Source organism: Phyllostomus hastatus, unplaced genomic scaffold (genome assembly GCF_019186645.2).
Source record: "Phyllostomus hastatus isolate PE091 unplaced genomic scaffold, TTU_PhHast_1.1 phas_contig_58, whole genome shotgun sequence".
NCBI classification, from domain to species: Eukaryota; Metazoa; Chordata; class Mammalia; order Chiroptera; family Phyllostomidae; genus Phyllostomus; species Phyllostomus hastatus.
Window position 1 is genome coordinate 59,360,818 of NW_025333916.1, and position 15,822 is coordinate 59,376,639.

Sequence of the window (15,822 nt, forward strand, 5' to 3'; positions counted from 1 at the left end):
AAATGGGAGTTTTCTCATAAATCACAGTGAAAGAGCAGTCATCAGGTACAAGGCATTCTGGGATTGAGCAGGAGGAATCACACAGAACCTTTCTCATGCTAGGATGTGGGTACAGTCCTGGGCTGAAGAACTGAATCTTAGAGAGAAGAGTCTAGTCACCTAAAGTGGTGTCCAAAGCTCAGACCCGGACAAGTAACCTTCCTACAAGGAAGTTCAATATGGCCAAAGGTTCCCTGTGTTTCTGGGAAATCTGCTTGTGATTTCCCAGGATCTCTGTCCATTTAATGGATCCTGTTCCCTCTGCTGGACCAGAACTATTGCTGCTCACCATCCTGTCTGAATATGGACATTCTCCCAATCATTGCGTCTGCCTGGCCAGCATCTTCTCCACTGAGAGGAAGATCTGCTTCCCTCTCTGGGCTCCTCACAGCACCCCACTTTCTGCACCCAGCCGGTCAGAGGAGCCACGCGCTGGACGCAGGAAGGGAACTGTTGAAACTGCCCTCTTCCCATTCCCTGGTTATGGTCGGGCTGGTTCTGGAGCCTGAAAAATCGAAGGGAGAAAAGTCAAGAGGCTTTAACAGAAGGTAGGTTAAAAAAAAAGGCTTAGAAAGGAAGGAAACCAGGTAGGCACTGCCAGACACCTGCTGGCAGAGTACATGAGGCTACTTAGATATGACGGAATGATCAAAAGAGCTACCTTTATGGATCCTCGCTCTGTGACCGGCATACTACATGTATCACCCTACTGAGTTCTCACGACACAGGCGGTGTGAGTTGGTGCTGCCATCTCCATTTCAGAGCTGGGGAAATTGTAACCCAGAGAGGGGTATTTTTGTGTTTGTTTGTTTGTTTGTATGGCTCCCCTGAGTCCGTGGGTAAATAGCAGAGCCGTGGCTTGAACCAAGTCTGTCCACAACATCCCCTGCTGAGCAGGTTTTCAGACGTAACTCCAGAGACCCGGCCGAGTTCAGTAACTTGCCCGAGACTTGGTTGCAGATCCGGGGCTGAGACTGGAGCCTTGCATCTTCCAAGAATATCTTGTATCCTCTTCCCAACAGAAAGTGATCCCTTACCCGGGACACAGATTACTATCACTTCTTTTTGAGGTGCCCACAAACCTTCCGTGCATCCCCTTATAAAGTTGCTGGTGTCCATTTCTCCTTTTTTGGACCTTGTAATATTTACATATCTCCACACCTCAGTTTTTACAATTTTTAGAGATGGCTGTTTGGTTCTGTGATATTTTATCAGTTTTTTTCCCCCCTTAGTACCTGGAGATATATTGTGCCTTAGCACGAAAGCTTGAACACATTTGAAAACACGTTTGCTTCCTGTCTCCTCCCTTTTCTACAGAAGATTATTCACCCTGATCGAAAGTCACAGATAAAATATGAACAGCGGATGCCAGGCCCCGCTCAGCACGTCAGGTGTATCCCATTTGAGCCTCACCACAACCTGAGAAGCACTATTATAATCCCCATGTTTTAGCTGCGGAACTGAAGCATAGCGAGGTTTCAGTCATTCCCCCAAGTCCCAGAGCCGGTCAATGGGGAAGACAGGCCTCAACCCCGGGACTCGGGAACCAGAGCCTGCAGGCTCAGACCACACCTCCCCTGCCTGGAGTAGGGAGGGCTCGTTTCCTTCCAGCATCCATTCGTTCACCTCTCCGCCCCAGCTGACGTCCTGGCCCTTCCTGGAACCGGCTCCCAGCACAGCAAAGAGAGATTTCGGTATTTTGTTCCTCGTGGTAGCCTCGGCCCTTCCCTGACTTCAGCAGTGCCGACACACTTCTGGAACTGAATGCCAGTTCTAAAACACCTTTTGTAAATGGCATTTTAAATCTATTGTATTAGCTTCTAACACAAATCCTCTTTTTTTTTTGCCTTTTGGCTATCATGTTTACTTTTGTTGTATTTTAATAGAATTTCACATATTCCTTGATAGAGGCTAAAAAGATCGTAAAGCATTATTCAGTACAATTGTTAGATTGAATATTGTTACTAGCGTTGGTTAAATAAGGCAGTATACAGATCACACTTGAATTACCAACTCATAAATACTTAGATACACATCTTAAAAACCAAAGCAGTACTAGGATAGCATCATTATTTTTTCCTGAAGACACAGTCCAATCTGATGTTTCTTCAAAGGCTGTATTATGATCAATAGGCATGAAGCCCATGAACGCAGATAGTATAAGAACATTGGTTGAACACCTCATGCCATAAAGACTGAAAACTGCCATATAAAACAAACTCCTGCTTCCCTGTGTTCCATCGTCACGTGTCTCCTTCAAAAAACATTGGGTCCAGTTTCCTCTGCGTCCAAGTTCCTGCAGATAATCCCTTTGCTGAAATTAGTTTGTTTTTGGTCAATAGAGCTGACTTGAGTACTTTCTTCAGGTTGCCTTGCTTCCAAGTGAACAGAGGAACAGCCTTTAGTAGGATCAGAGTCCCTCTAGACTGGCTGTGTCCTTTGTTAGTCAACAAATTATATATTTTTTTAAAAGGACTATAGGAGAATGGACTGCAAACCAAAGTGTCGCAGGTTCGATTCCCAGTCAGGGCACATGCCTGGGTTGCAGGCCACGGCCCCCAGCAACCGCACATTGATGTTTCTCTCTCTCTTTCTCCCTCCCTTCCCTCTCTAAAAATAAATAAATAAATAAACCTTTAAAAAAAAACAGGACTATAGGCCAGACATGTTCTGGGCACCAGGAAAGATCCGGACGAGGTCCTGCTCTCCAGGCGCATGTACTCCACTCGGCTGACAAGTAATAAACACACCAGTGAACACAGTAGTTCGTTGTTGCCACTCCAGCACTCTGGAGACGACAAACGAAACAACCAGTGGGCGGAGCGGTGAGGAGGGAGGTAAACTGCCCTGGTCGGCACAGTCCGGGAGTGTCCCCTGGGGAGAAGGCATCAGCCCGGAGGCCCGAAGGAGGAGGAGGCGGACTAGTGACAGTCTGAAGGAAGATCCAAGTAAGTCTGTAAGACAAAACCTGGCGGGTGTGAGAGCCAGAAAGATCGGCCACCGCGATGAGTAAGGAAAGGGTGGACAGAGCTGAGGTCGGAGAGGTAGACGGGCTCCAGTCATTTGAGTAAGTGAGCGCAGAGGGTTTTGAACCGGTGAGTGATGTACCCGACTCATGCTTTGGAAAGATGCGCCGTGTAGAGAGGCAAAAATGAGGGCAGGGAGACCAGTGAGGCCTTTGGGGTGAATCAAGTGGGAGGTGAGTGACTGGATTAGGGCTGTTACGTAGATGTGGTGAGAAATAAGAGGATTTAGGATACATTTTGGAGGAAGATCCAACAGGATCTACTGGTAGGGTGGTTTGAAGGGGTCGGGGGGGGAGGGGGGAGGGAAGAAATGAGGAATTGCTCCAAGGATTTGGGCTTGAAGACTGACGGACAATGATGCAAAATACTCAGATAAGGAAAACTTGATTAGGAACAAACTTGGCAATGATGGTGAACTCAGTAGTTCTTTGGGGGTCCTGTTAAACCTCCTGTGCCTACGCGGCATCCAAACGCAAAGGACGGGGAGCAAGGAGACTCAGGAGGACACAGTCCAGCAGAGAGGTCTGACCGATGATACAAACTTGGGAGCCACTAGCACAGAGACACGTTGTCAAGCCATTGGTTTAGATATTGTCACCCAAGGGAAAATTATAGGACAAAAAGGATCAGGGCCTGAGCCCTGGGTGCTCCCACATTTCTTTCAAGAAAAAGAAACACACCTAGCAAAGATGGCCTAAAAGAAACCACCAGTGAAGTCTGGAAAATGAGACAGTTCGGTAAGGGGTGACATCGGCAAGATGGCAGAACAGAGAACCCCAAACCCGTCTTCCTCCCAAGGAGACTCGGATGCAATGACGCACGAGAAATCCTGGAACCAGTTCAGAGGCGCCTGCGCCCACACACGCTTGGCACCTGCTACGAGGAAGCGGAGAGGAAATTTCTGCGGCACAATCTCACCAAAGCGTCTCCCCCTGACACAGTGTCACAGAGGTGAGAGGAAACTCCCAGCTCCCAGCTTCTCTTCTGGGGTGAGAAGATTGAACTGTGTTCTCAATGTGACTTTGCGCGGGCGGAGGGGGCGCTTTGCTGCCTGAGCAACCGGCTTCCAGCTCGCCTGTCTCGGCGCAGATGAAGTCAAGCTCCAGAAGACTGGACCACTGGGAGCGTAACAGCTGGGCGGCGTTTTCCTTCTCCAGGGGACCCGCAGTGCCACGGACACACGCCAACATAGCTTGGCAGCCCATGCCTCAGGGGTGGGGTCGGGGGAGAAGAGGAGAGTATGTGCCTGGCACTCTGGCTCTTCGGAGGGGGGGCCTGCCTGCAGGAGCTGGCTGTTGTCTCGCCTGTCCTGGGGACCTGATGAGACCTGGCATGAGACCCCTGGGAGCTGCTGAGAACAAAAACTAGACGGGCAGCCTGATGACAGACACCGCAGGGAGCGAGAGGCTATGAGATCCTGAAAAAATAACCAGCAACTCCTTCTGATCAGGAATCCAAGAGCACATGTCCACAAGAGGTTTGAGAGGCCCCCAGAATCTATAACCAGGTTGATTATGTCTTTTGGGGGTTTTTTTAGATTTTTTAAATTTATTTTTAGAGAGGGAAGGAGGGAGAGAGAGAGAAACATCAATGTGCGGTTGCTGGGGGCCGTGGCCTGCAACCCAGGCATGTGCCCTGACTGGGAACTGAACCTGCGACACTTGATTATGTCTTTTTGATAATACCTATCTAATCTGTGTGAGGTGATACCTGTTTGGGTTTTTTTGCAACTTTTCACCTTTATGATTCTCAAGTAAAAATATGGCATTGAAACAAGTCTTTTCTCCTTACAGAGAGATGATATCGTATTGTGGGTTTGATGTACACTTTCTCGATTAGTGATTTTGTACGTCTTCTCACGTACTGATTGGTCATTTGTGTATGTTCACTGGAAAATGTCTTTTCAGGTCCTCTCTGCCAATTTTTTAATCAGATCATTATTATTTAGTTTTTGCTAATAAGTTGTAAGAGTTTCTTAGAGGTTTGGGAAATGAACTCATCCGATATTGGGTTTGCAAATATTTTCTACCATTCTTTAGGGTGCGTCTTCATTTTGTTGATTTTTTTTTTTGCTGTGCAGAATTTTTTTAGTTTGATGTAGTCCCACTTATTTATGCTTTCGTTGCTTGTGCTTCTGGTGTCATATCCAAAGAGCCGTTGTCAAAGCCAATATTGAGAAGCTTTTTTTCCTGTTTTCTTCTAAGAGTTTTATAGTTTTACATCCATATGTGAGTAAATCCATTTTGAGCTGATTTTTGTGTCTGGTATGAACTAGGGATCCAATTTCACTCTCTTACATGTGAATAACCAGTTTTCCCAGCACCATTTATTGAAAAGACTATCTTATCCCCACTGAGTAATCTTGGCCCCCTTGTCAAATATTAGTTCACCATATGTGCCTGGGTTTATTTTGGGGTTCTTGGTCTTGGTTCATTGATCAATGTACCTGTTTTTATGCCCGTAGCACACTGTTTTGATTACTGTTGATTTGCAATATAGTTTGAAATAAAGAATTGTGATGCTTCAGGTGTGTTCTTTTTCACAATTGCTTTGGCTATTCAGGGTATTTTGTGGCTTCATACAAAATTTAGGATTGTTTTTTCTATTCTTATCTTATTGCTTTAAGTTTTATGCAATATTATTTATCTGTGAAAAAGGTCACTGTTTGATGCTACAACATGGATTAAACTTGAAGATACTGAGCGCATCACAGAAGGACAAATTCTACGTTATTCTACTTACACGAGGAATCTACAGTAGTCAAGCTCATCAAACCAGAAAGCAGAAGGGTGTTTGCCAGGAGCTGGTAGGAAAGGGAAATGATGAGTTGGTGTGGAATGGTCATGAACTTTAAGTCATCCAAGACGAGACGTTCTAAGGATCTGCTGTACACTGTTGTGCCTGTAGTGAACAATACTATACACTTAAAAAATTGTTAAGAGGGTTAATCTCATGTTAAGTGTTTTTTACGATAATCAATAAAAAGTGCATTAAGGAGGCAAAAGAAGGACATATTTCAAAAAGACAAGTGTGATCAGCCACATCAAATGATGCTGAAAAGTCAAATAATTTAATAATTAGCCTTTATTTTTGGCAAACTTGATAAAAACAATTGTAGTGCAGTGGTGAGGAAATAATGTAATCACTGTGGGCTAGGGATTGAAAGGGCAACAACAACCTGAAGACAGAGAAGGTATTTCTATAAAAATCAGGGAAATAGTGCAGTGTATAGGGAGGCAGGTGTGGAGTCAAAGGGAACTTTTTTTTTAAAAAAAAAAAAGAAGGGTGATATCAACATACGTTTATGCACCAACTAAAATGATGCAGTAGAGACAGAGCACATGATGCAGGAGAGAGAAGGGATACATTTTGGAGTAAGCTTTCAGATTTGAATGAACGGGATCCAGACCACAGAGGAGAAGCTGGATTTGGGTATAAATGGGCCCATCTCTTCCTCTTACCTCAATAAAAAAAAGCAGAAATAGATGTGTGAGGGGCAGGGGAGTTGGTGAATTACTGATGAAAAATAAAAAGTTCTTATCTGCATCTATTTTTGATATAAAGTAAGAGGTGAGGTGATTTAAGGAGCAAGAAGAAACACCAAATGGTCATCTCAGAGAATAAGAATATAACCTCACTAGGGATGTGCAGAAAGATTCCTGGTCAGACATTCCTAGTGAGTCCAAGGCATTTAGGTTGTATAACTTTTCCAGAAATGTTTAGCCACTGACGTTCCCCGAGTTGAACGGAGTTGGAGTTTTTCCAGGTAGGTAGAAGAGGAAAGAGTAAGACAGGAGAACTAAGGACATTTTCAAGGGTAGGACTCTAATGCTAAAGACGGAACAAAATGTCAGTTTTGTAGTCTTCCCTTCTAGCAACTTTTTTTTGTTTTCATTTACATTTCTTAATTTTTTAATTTAAATATTTTATTGTTTATGCTATTACAGCTGTCCCAATTTCTCCCCCTTCGTCCCCCTCCTCCCAGCCCACTCTCCATTTCCACAGTCAATCCCCACACGGTTGCTCGTGTCCGTGGGTCATGCACACATGTTGACTATGCCTTTCACCTTCTTTCAGCCAGCCCCTGCCTCCCCCATCCCCTCTTATAGCCGTCAGTCTGTGACCCTTCCGGCAGCGTTTAAGGCAGGCTCTTTACATCCCCTGACCACATTTCTTTTCTGAGAAAAGCTCAGGGCAGTTCATGGCAGGAGTGTGCTTAGGGCTAACTGTGCTAGGATACTCCTGGTCTTCTTCCTCTTCTCCTCTTCCTCCTCCCTTCCATCCTCCTCCTCTTCTTTCCCCTCCTCCTCCCTTACTTTCCCCTCCTCCTCCTCCTCTACCATATGGCAACAGTGGAGTATGACCTGGGACATGCATTGAGATAAGTTCCCACTCGCCCATCAGGACTCCTTCAAGTACATCTACTTCTTCACCACACAACAGGCCAGAGGGGGCTCCAGGGAAGCCTAGCAGGCAACTAGATTGCCATTCATCATCATGCACTTTCCTTCATGGAATAAAAATTGTCCAAGGAAGTGAAGGAGCACAACCATCCTTTATAATGTCGACTAAGGATGAACATGGCTGCTTCTTAGAAACTAATTCATAGGAGGAATTCTTCTATGGGAAACATAACTCCTAGCTGGACTTGAAGATAGAGCGGTGTGAGAGCTGTCCACTCCCAGGATGTGAAATGAAATGCAGGAACACAACAAGAGCACATCCACCCAATCAATGGGCCATCTGTTTCAGCACCTGATCTCCGGAGGTGACTAATCCTGGCTGATTCTCAAGAATGTTTAACCATCTCCTCCTGCCCCTCTTCCTGACCCAGTTTCCTCTCTTAATAGAGCATAATAAAAGCATATGGTGCTGTAGAAAGTGGCTGGTGGCGGAGTTCTGTCTGAACCATGATGAATTTCTCTCTCGCTTTCTCCCTTGCCTTCTGGTATATATGATTTTGATACCTTTCTGGTCTCCAATCTTTTGAGACTGATCCTAATCCTACACAGACAAGGAGAGGTAAGAGAATATACGAGATTCTTGAGGCTATCAAATCTCATGATCTGAGATCTAGTAGTTCTCAAGATGACGTGTTCTCTGGTTTCCAGAGCTAATGCTTATGGGTAAGAGGACAGCCTCACTGGTAGTAATTGGTGAAATTTCCAGATGAACAGAGTTGACACTTTTAACCAACAATAATTAACATGTGTGTATATGTGTGCATGTGAGCATAAAATTTAACCTTTTCTTGAAGGCTCAAAGCAATTACTCCACTAATGTGCTTTAAAACAATGGAACTATTAGAGATTACTTTAAGCATATCATATTATTTGTCCCTATTTACATTGCCCCAGGCTGCTCACCCAGAACAATACGGACCCCAGCTGTATTCCTACTTCTGGACCTGTCCGGGGGAATGATTCATTAGGTCGCACCCACCAGAGATCTACTTATAGAAAAATCAAGAAGCTTCTTGGAAAAGAAGTTCTCTTCAGAGAAAGTCAGCACACATACACACACACACAGAGCTAACACTGAGAAGGAGGCAGAGTACAGAATCAAATCCATCCTACATGGTGTCCTCTGCCCAGCCCTCATAAGTTCACACTTGAGTCTTAGGGCAAAAGGCCAATGACAAAAGAATCACTATTAACTCAAAGAGCTCTTTGGTTGGCATCTATACTACGCAGAAGGCTGAACTGTCTGACAGTGTTGGCACCCCCTGCTTAGTGGTGACAGCAGCAGGGGCCGCAGGAGTAGGAGGTGGCAGCAACTCCCACAGTGAGGGACCTTGGGCCACAGTGGAGCCCAGGGCCCTGTTACACATGAACATCCCAGGGCTGGCCCTGTGCAGACCGAGCACAGGCCCCGGTGGGACCGCCAGCAGCGGCGGTCTTTGGGGTACAAAACTACGGAAGCACAGGTCCCCTGTGGGTCAGAGCAGCGACAGTGACAGCCAAATCAAGAAAGAAGGAAAATGGCAGACACCACGTGGTAGCCCCCACAGCTGGCTTCAAAAAGACTGAAGAATTTACCCGGAGATTTCTAGAACTATTTCTAGAAGTCCATTCAGGAGGAAGCTGGGAAGCACTGAAACTGACTCTGGTTTCACCTTTGGGCCGGCAGGGTCTGGAGAACACTGTCTTTTGTGTCCCCGTGTCTTCATTTGTCAGTCTTTCCTCATGAACATTCCCTGTTGTCCTGCTGATGGACGGCACTCAATAGTCTTAGCCCTCCTCTCTGTAATTTACTCTGCTTTGATTGGGTGGTGTTGGATGGAATTAAGCAAGATTAGCTCTAAGAAATAATATGAGAAATTTTCCTATGAGCAAAGCACGTGGGTTTTAACACATCAACATGGTAGTATGCATTTTAGCAATTTGAAATGGTATTTTTTTAATTTTAGTGATTTTAGAACGTGGATTATGCCAAACCTCTAAAATTCAAACAAGTGAGTTACAACTACATTATGCATGTGTCCATTCCACAAACACCATGCTTCCAGTAAATGAGGCGTGGTCAACAAATACAAACAAGATTGATCGTTTTCTTTCTATCAATAATCAATGTACTATATACCTTTGTTTTTGACAGCTTTCTGATGCTGCCTATTACTAATTTTTGCCTACACGACGTTTGTTTTACTCAAGAGCAGTATTGAGAAGTTCCAGCACATAGATAAGTTGTATGAATCTGTAACCTATAAACATAACCTCGGTAGCTGGGCCTGCAACACAACAAGGGAGGAGCCCGAACGGACAAAGAACCAATGCAGGATGTTTTCTAAATCGTCATCAGTGACCACCAGCATCACCAGTTGGACTGATTTTAAGTGCTGCTGATGGCCGATGTCGATGAGCAGCCGGACGTGAAGGAAATGAAGGGAAGGGTTTTACATTTATCACAGGACCTCATTTGAACACTTGAGTAGCAATTAAGTCCCATCTATTGTTGGAGGAGCATGGTGAACTGCAACATCAGTTATCAGAAATGTTCCCAACCTGGGCCATTAGCCTTGAGTGAATAGGGGGTTCTGGCTCTTTGATGCCTGATGGCGAGGTTGAACACTCATAGATAGACCGTGGTCAAGACAGAGCGTGGTCAGACACACATTTAAATTTGGCTCTGTCACGTACACAAAGGCACACCTGAGAGATGCCCTACAGCTGCGTTTCTCAAATGTAAATGTGTATGTAAATCACCTGGCGATCCTGTTAAAATGCAGCCTAAGGCTGAATCGGCCTGAGGGGAGGGGCTGAGGGGCTGCATTTCTGCCGAGTTCCTGTGCTGCTGGTGCCTGGACCGGCTTGAGGAGCCAGCCTTCAGATCGGCGATGTTCAACCGGTACGCCGCCAGAGCTTTTAAAACACCCAATACCTACTATTTAGTCTGGGGCACTCATCTCTTTGCCCTTAGAGTGTCAAATGAAAAAAAAAAAAAAAAGACAACAGCCAACACAACGATAGCCATCGGTGTGAATGAATCAAAATAATAATGAGTTTATGTGTGCCGTGAGATGAAAAAGTTTGAAAACTGCTGCCTTAGATGATGGATAGAACATGTGAAAAGCACATGTGTACGTGAGACAACACTTCGTGAAGTCCGAAATGACATACACATCACCTTATTTTGACTATAAATAGTTGGCGAATCAGTTTTCCTGTTCAAGAAAAAGTCCTAATAGAATAAATTATGTTCTCGATATTCTTAGACCCAGGGCCAGACTCATTCAGTAGATTGTCTCACCCTAGTCTAAACAGAAATAGGACATTACAAGGAAAGGAAGGAGATGGTTGGCTCCAGGAGCACTGGCAACAAGAAAAGGTTGCTTTCAGGGAAGAAGTTAAAAACGAGGGAAAGCCAGCACAAGAACACGGAGGTCAGAGCTGCGTGCCATGTGCACAACTAATTGCCCGAAGTAAAACTGTTCTTTTTCATGGGTGTTGGCATTTTCTGTAAGGAGTGAAGAAAATGGACAGGTACATTTATTGATTCCCAAAGCACTTCTCTGTTCCTATGTAAAGTATAGTCAAGAATTGCTGTTCAAATATTGGTTTGCAAATTGGCCACGGTGCCCAGAGGGCAAGGAGAGGTCACAGGAAGAGGCAGGGCACTCCAGGCGGGTGTGTGATTGGTAGGTGGCAGCTTTAACCAGCAAGGGAACTCACAGACAAGGCCTGTCCCGGGGGCCGCAAGATGAGATCTCCCCACTAGCCTGCCAGACTCCTAGAAGTTTGTGCAGAGGCCTTCACTGGGCTCAGCCACATGCACCATCCAGGTGGCCTCAACAGCACCTTGCTCTTGCAAGGCTGGGACCTTGCAAATGGCACCGGCGCTGGGAACATGGGTAGAACAAACACTCCAAGGATGGGGGAGGCTGTGAGGGACCTCCCGTTGCCTGAGTCCTGCTTGTGGGTCCACCGGCAGTCACATCCTGTGTACGAAACCCTCCCACCTCAAGAAAACACACACTCTCTCCCAGGTTCCAGTCCCACAAGATTTTGGCCCATCTTTTATGATCACGTGGTCAATGGACTATAACTATGGGAAGGAGACTTTCATCACAGATCAGAAAACGCATGGCAGCTCCCTCCTGCGGAATCAAAACCCTTCCAATCTTCAAGGTTTGGGACCAGGTGACACCGTCACAGACCCAGATTGCCAACACCTTATCCAGATTAAGCAGCAACTGGCTTGCCCTGCCCCCTCTGAATGGATCTCCATACAATGGTTCTGCAGCCACCATGATCACAGAATTCAAGACCGCTTTGGCGATGCCAGAAACCCCTCTGACTCGCCAGGAATTCATCGGACTCCCCTGCACCTGCATCTTACACTTTGTTTCCCTGCTTCCTTCCTGTTTGTCCTCTCTCACCTGCTCGTGGTGAGAGGAAGCATCATTCAGAACCCAGCACGCCAGGGTATAGTTCAACAAGCATGTATGAATGAAAACCTAGTGTGGTGTCAGCAGAGAGAAGAGAAAAAATGATAAATGAAACCGAAATCTGAGGGCCTGTCCACGTGCCCTGATGGCACCATTCCTTTGAAAGATCCCTGCAAGCAAAACGACTGGGACCAACTATTAATTTCATTCCTTAGGCGAGTCAGCCTCAAAGGATGAGGCCATTTAGATGCAGAACAGCCACCGAGAGGTCCGGCTCTGAAAACAGTCAGGATGCCGATGCCGAGGAACGTTTAGAAGCCGGAAGCGCACGCATGCCGGGCAGTATCACACACCTGCGGACTGCCCTGAGCACCGGCCCTGCTGTCACCTGGCTTAGCTGCCCCGAGTGGGTGGCCTTGTAAGGAGGCAGCTCTTCACTCTCCAGCTGTGTCACCTATGAGAACTTGACACTTCAAGGACGACGGAGGAGCAGCTCCCTTCCACGGGAGCACTTGCGTGGCGTGTCAGGAGTGGTTTTAAATGGTGGAGATAATTACTTAATTCACGCTGTAGCAACTGGCCAAGTAAACACGTAGCAGCCAGGAAGCTATTAGCATGATTTTAAGGCAATTATTCCATTAGTGTTTAATAGTCTCCAATTAGTCTTTTCTGACGATGGCAGTTTGAATGTCTTTTTTTTTTCCTCCCAAAATTCTCATAGTTAAGTAATGCAGAAAAGCACCATAGCCCATTTTTTAGACCTGGATTTATATGTATGGACCAATCAAATCTTCATTACAGAATCATGGAGGAATTGCGGGGGTATAGACTCGGAGAAAGAGTTTTATTTCTCAGAAGTATTGGGGGGTGACCATGGGAAGCTTTGCAGGGATCTGCTTGGAGTATAATGCCAATAGGGGCTGGGGAAGCAGTAGAAATTTCCACTGCATCCAATGCCATCATCCTTATGTCTCTAAGTCTACCAGAGTATCAGTCTCTGACCTCAGGCTTTCAGTGTGTTCCGTGGGGAGAAAAGGAAAATCGCCCTCTTCCTGCTAATGCACATCCCCGTGTCCCTTTCGGCTGGGTCAGCACTTGTTGCTGCTGAATCACCCAGGTGCGAATGCCGAAGCACTGTGCTCCAGATGTCCTGGGAGCGCTTCCCCAAGGCCCACGTTAGGGGTCAGATCCCTGAACCGATACTAGGTCATTTGCTTTCATGGAGCTGCAATTCTCACGTCTGTGAAATGGAGTTAACAGTCCGGGCAACGCCTGCTCCGTGAGGCTCGGGGAAGGACTGTGTGGTCTGTGGGTATGCACCCTGCGGCGCTGGACAGTGAGATATGACAGAAATGCAAGAGGTCCAGACAGGGTGTCATGGCATCTCTCAGAACTAGCCACGTGAATTTAAGTTTTTAACCTTCCTGCGTCTCTGGAGAGTCACAAAGCAGAAGCCTAGTGTCAGAGTCGCTCCCTCTCCCACCTTCCGTGTGTACGGAAATGCCCAGGGGAGGCCCTGGGAAGGCAACTTGGGAAACCAAAGGAGAAAAGAGGGTAGGAACGCCCGTGGAAGGGAGAGTGGCATTTTGCCAACTAAGGTGTGTACTTTCTACCGTCTCCTTCAAAAGAGCAATCCCCAGGCTCACCCAGGTAGCAGGTACCGTAGAATGGGGAAGCTGGCTTGTGCTTTTCCTTGGAGACACCTGGGCTCTTGGGAAGCTACGTCTTGAGGCAGAGCAAGAAGAAAACAAACGCTTCCCTTCCCAGTTGGCGCTCCGAGTGTGGCCTGTGCCTGTTAGAGCATCCAGATCCACTTGCCTAACAGCCATTGATTTACATTACTGATCGATTCCAGCACTGCTGGTTAGAGCCCCCCAAGGGGGGGCGGGTTCTAATCTTTATTTTCATTGTTGACACTTTTACAGATGTCCCCATTTCCCCCCACGTGGCCCACATCCATCCAGACTCCAGCTTCCCTCTACTCATGACCACACTGTTCTAAGAGAACCTTTCTTTTGCTTTTTAAAAAAAGTATTGCTGCAAACCGCCACCCCTCCGCCAAAGCCCGTGGCTGGAAGAGGGTGCTAGATGGGGCAAATCAAGAGGAGGCAGAACCGAACGAAGGCTGACCTGAACGTGATAACCAGGCTCAGACAGGGGAAGGGGTGGGGTGACTACCTGTCCCTCAGTGATTTTCCTGCAGCCAGGTCCTAGAAGGATGAGGCGTCCACTCCCTCAGCCCAAGTGAAAAGTGAAATTGGGGCGGAAGTATGGGTACGTCCCCAGCTGCCACCATGGTACACTGTCCTGAAATGTCCTCCCCCCTGCACACCTGAGCTAGGTAGGGGCTGCTGCGCGCGCACGTCCCAGAGACCTGCCCCGTCCTCTGGTCCAAGTCGCGCGCGCCATGCTGGAGCCTGCGGATGCCTCCTGCCTCTCCCTGGCTTTGCCAGGCTTGCTTTCTCCCGGGCGGTCTGGACACGGCGCAATCCCCTTCTCCCCGGGCGTGCCTGTTAATAATACCACCCTCCGACACTGCTCACGCAGGTTCCGCTGCCTGGCTCTGCCCGGAGCATCAAACCCAGAGTCCGCAAGGGCTCGCTTTCCTGAGCCGAGGGCTCGGGTGCTCGTTGCCTCCAGCGCCGGGACAGCGATCCAGAGGGTGGCCACCCGGCCAGGCCCTCCGGGTCCACACAGACTACAACACGGCGCCCTCCGCCCCTCGCCCCCAGCAGTCCCTAGGTCAAGGGCAGCGATCACACCGCTGCCGGTTCCTCAACTTTCGTCACTCTTGGGGAAGCGGTTTGTCTCTTTAAAGGAGACTGGGGACAAACATAAATGACTCAGGTAGGTTGTACCGAGAAATCGACCAGATCCTCTGGATTCCGTGATAGGGCTGGAATCGGAGGTCCACGCGCTGGCGCTGAGCCCTTAGGACAGCGCGCGCGCGGTCACCCCACAGACCCAGATGTCCCCCCGCCCCAAATCTGCAGAGAAAACTGAGACACCAGGCGCCCACGTAGAGCCAAGGCTTCCCCCTGCCCCGACCCTCCGACACAGCCTTCTTCCAAAGCCCAGCGGAAAAGCAGTCACCTTGACTCTCCGCGCCACAGTCCCTAGAGGTTTGGAAAAGGCCAGGAGGCCAGAGGCTCCTAGGGCGCGCTCTCTCGGCCCGAGATCCACCTGGGAGAGGGGGGTGAGTTTCCCTCCCAAGGGCACCGTGGCAACTTAGCACCCAGTGGCAGATAAAGCAGGGCGGGGCAGGTGGAGCGGGCACCGAGGGAGCGCCTCTGCTGCGCGCCTACCTGGGATGGCCAGATTGGTGAGGGGGATGCTGTGGATGCTCTCAGGCAGAGTTGCCATCCAGTCGGCGAATTTGAGCTCGATCTTCCCCTGAGACGAGGCCATGGTGCCGGTGGCGTGCTGCGGGTCCCCGCACTCCTCGGGCAGGCTGGCAGGCTGCTGCCGCTAATCCAATGTTTGCTCCAGCCCCGCTAGAGTTTACACTCCGCTCTGCGCCACACCCACAGGATGGCGCAGGCACACGCGGATTTCAATAATTATTCCAAACACCCCATGCTCCCCAGTGCCTCTGCCAGACTCCTCCGGAGCTCTGGTGCCTGACGTCCGCGGTCGGCGTTCTCCTCTGCCCCCTCCCTCCCTGACTCCCTCCGCCCGTCCTTCCCTCCTATGCGTCTCTGCCTTTTCTCGCCATTCTGCAGCTCTTCTTGGCTTCTTCTTTTTTTTTTTTTTTTTTTAACTTGGTTCAAGCAACTGCTTTGCCTGTGGTCTTCCTCCGCCCTTTGATGTGACTACCTGGCCCTGCCGTGTACAAGGCAGTCTTGTGGTGGAACCTGAAATCTTAGTAGA

At 48.0% G+C, this 15,822-nt stretch overlaps 1 protein-coding gene across 3 annotated transcripts in view; it reads right to left on the minus strand.

Moving 5' to 3' along the window:
• The window catches only part of PLCXD3 (phosphatidylinositol specific phospholipase C X domain containing 3), a 185,855-nt gene extending 170,312 nt beyond the window's left edge, over nucleotides 1-15,543 (minus strand). For all 3 annotated transcript variants that reach the window (XM_045848404.1, XM_045848405.1, XM_045848403.1), the window contains exon 1: nucleotides 15,258-15,543. In XM_045848404.1, the coding sequence (XP_045704360.1) occupies nucleotides 15,258-15,360 (103 nt within the window). In that variant the 5' untranslated portion in view covers nucleotides 15,361-15,543. The remainder of the gene's footprint in view (nucleotides 1-15,257) is intronic.
• Nucleotides 15,544-15,822: the final 279 nt, after the last annotated feature.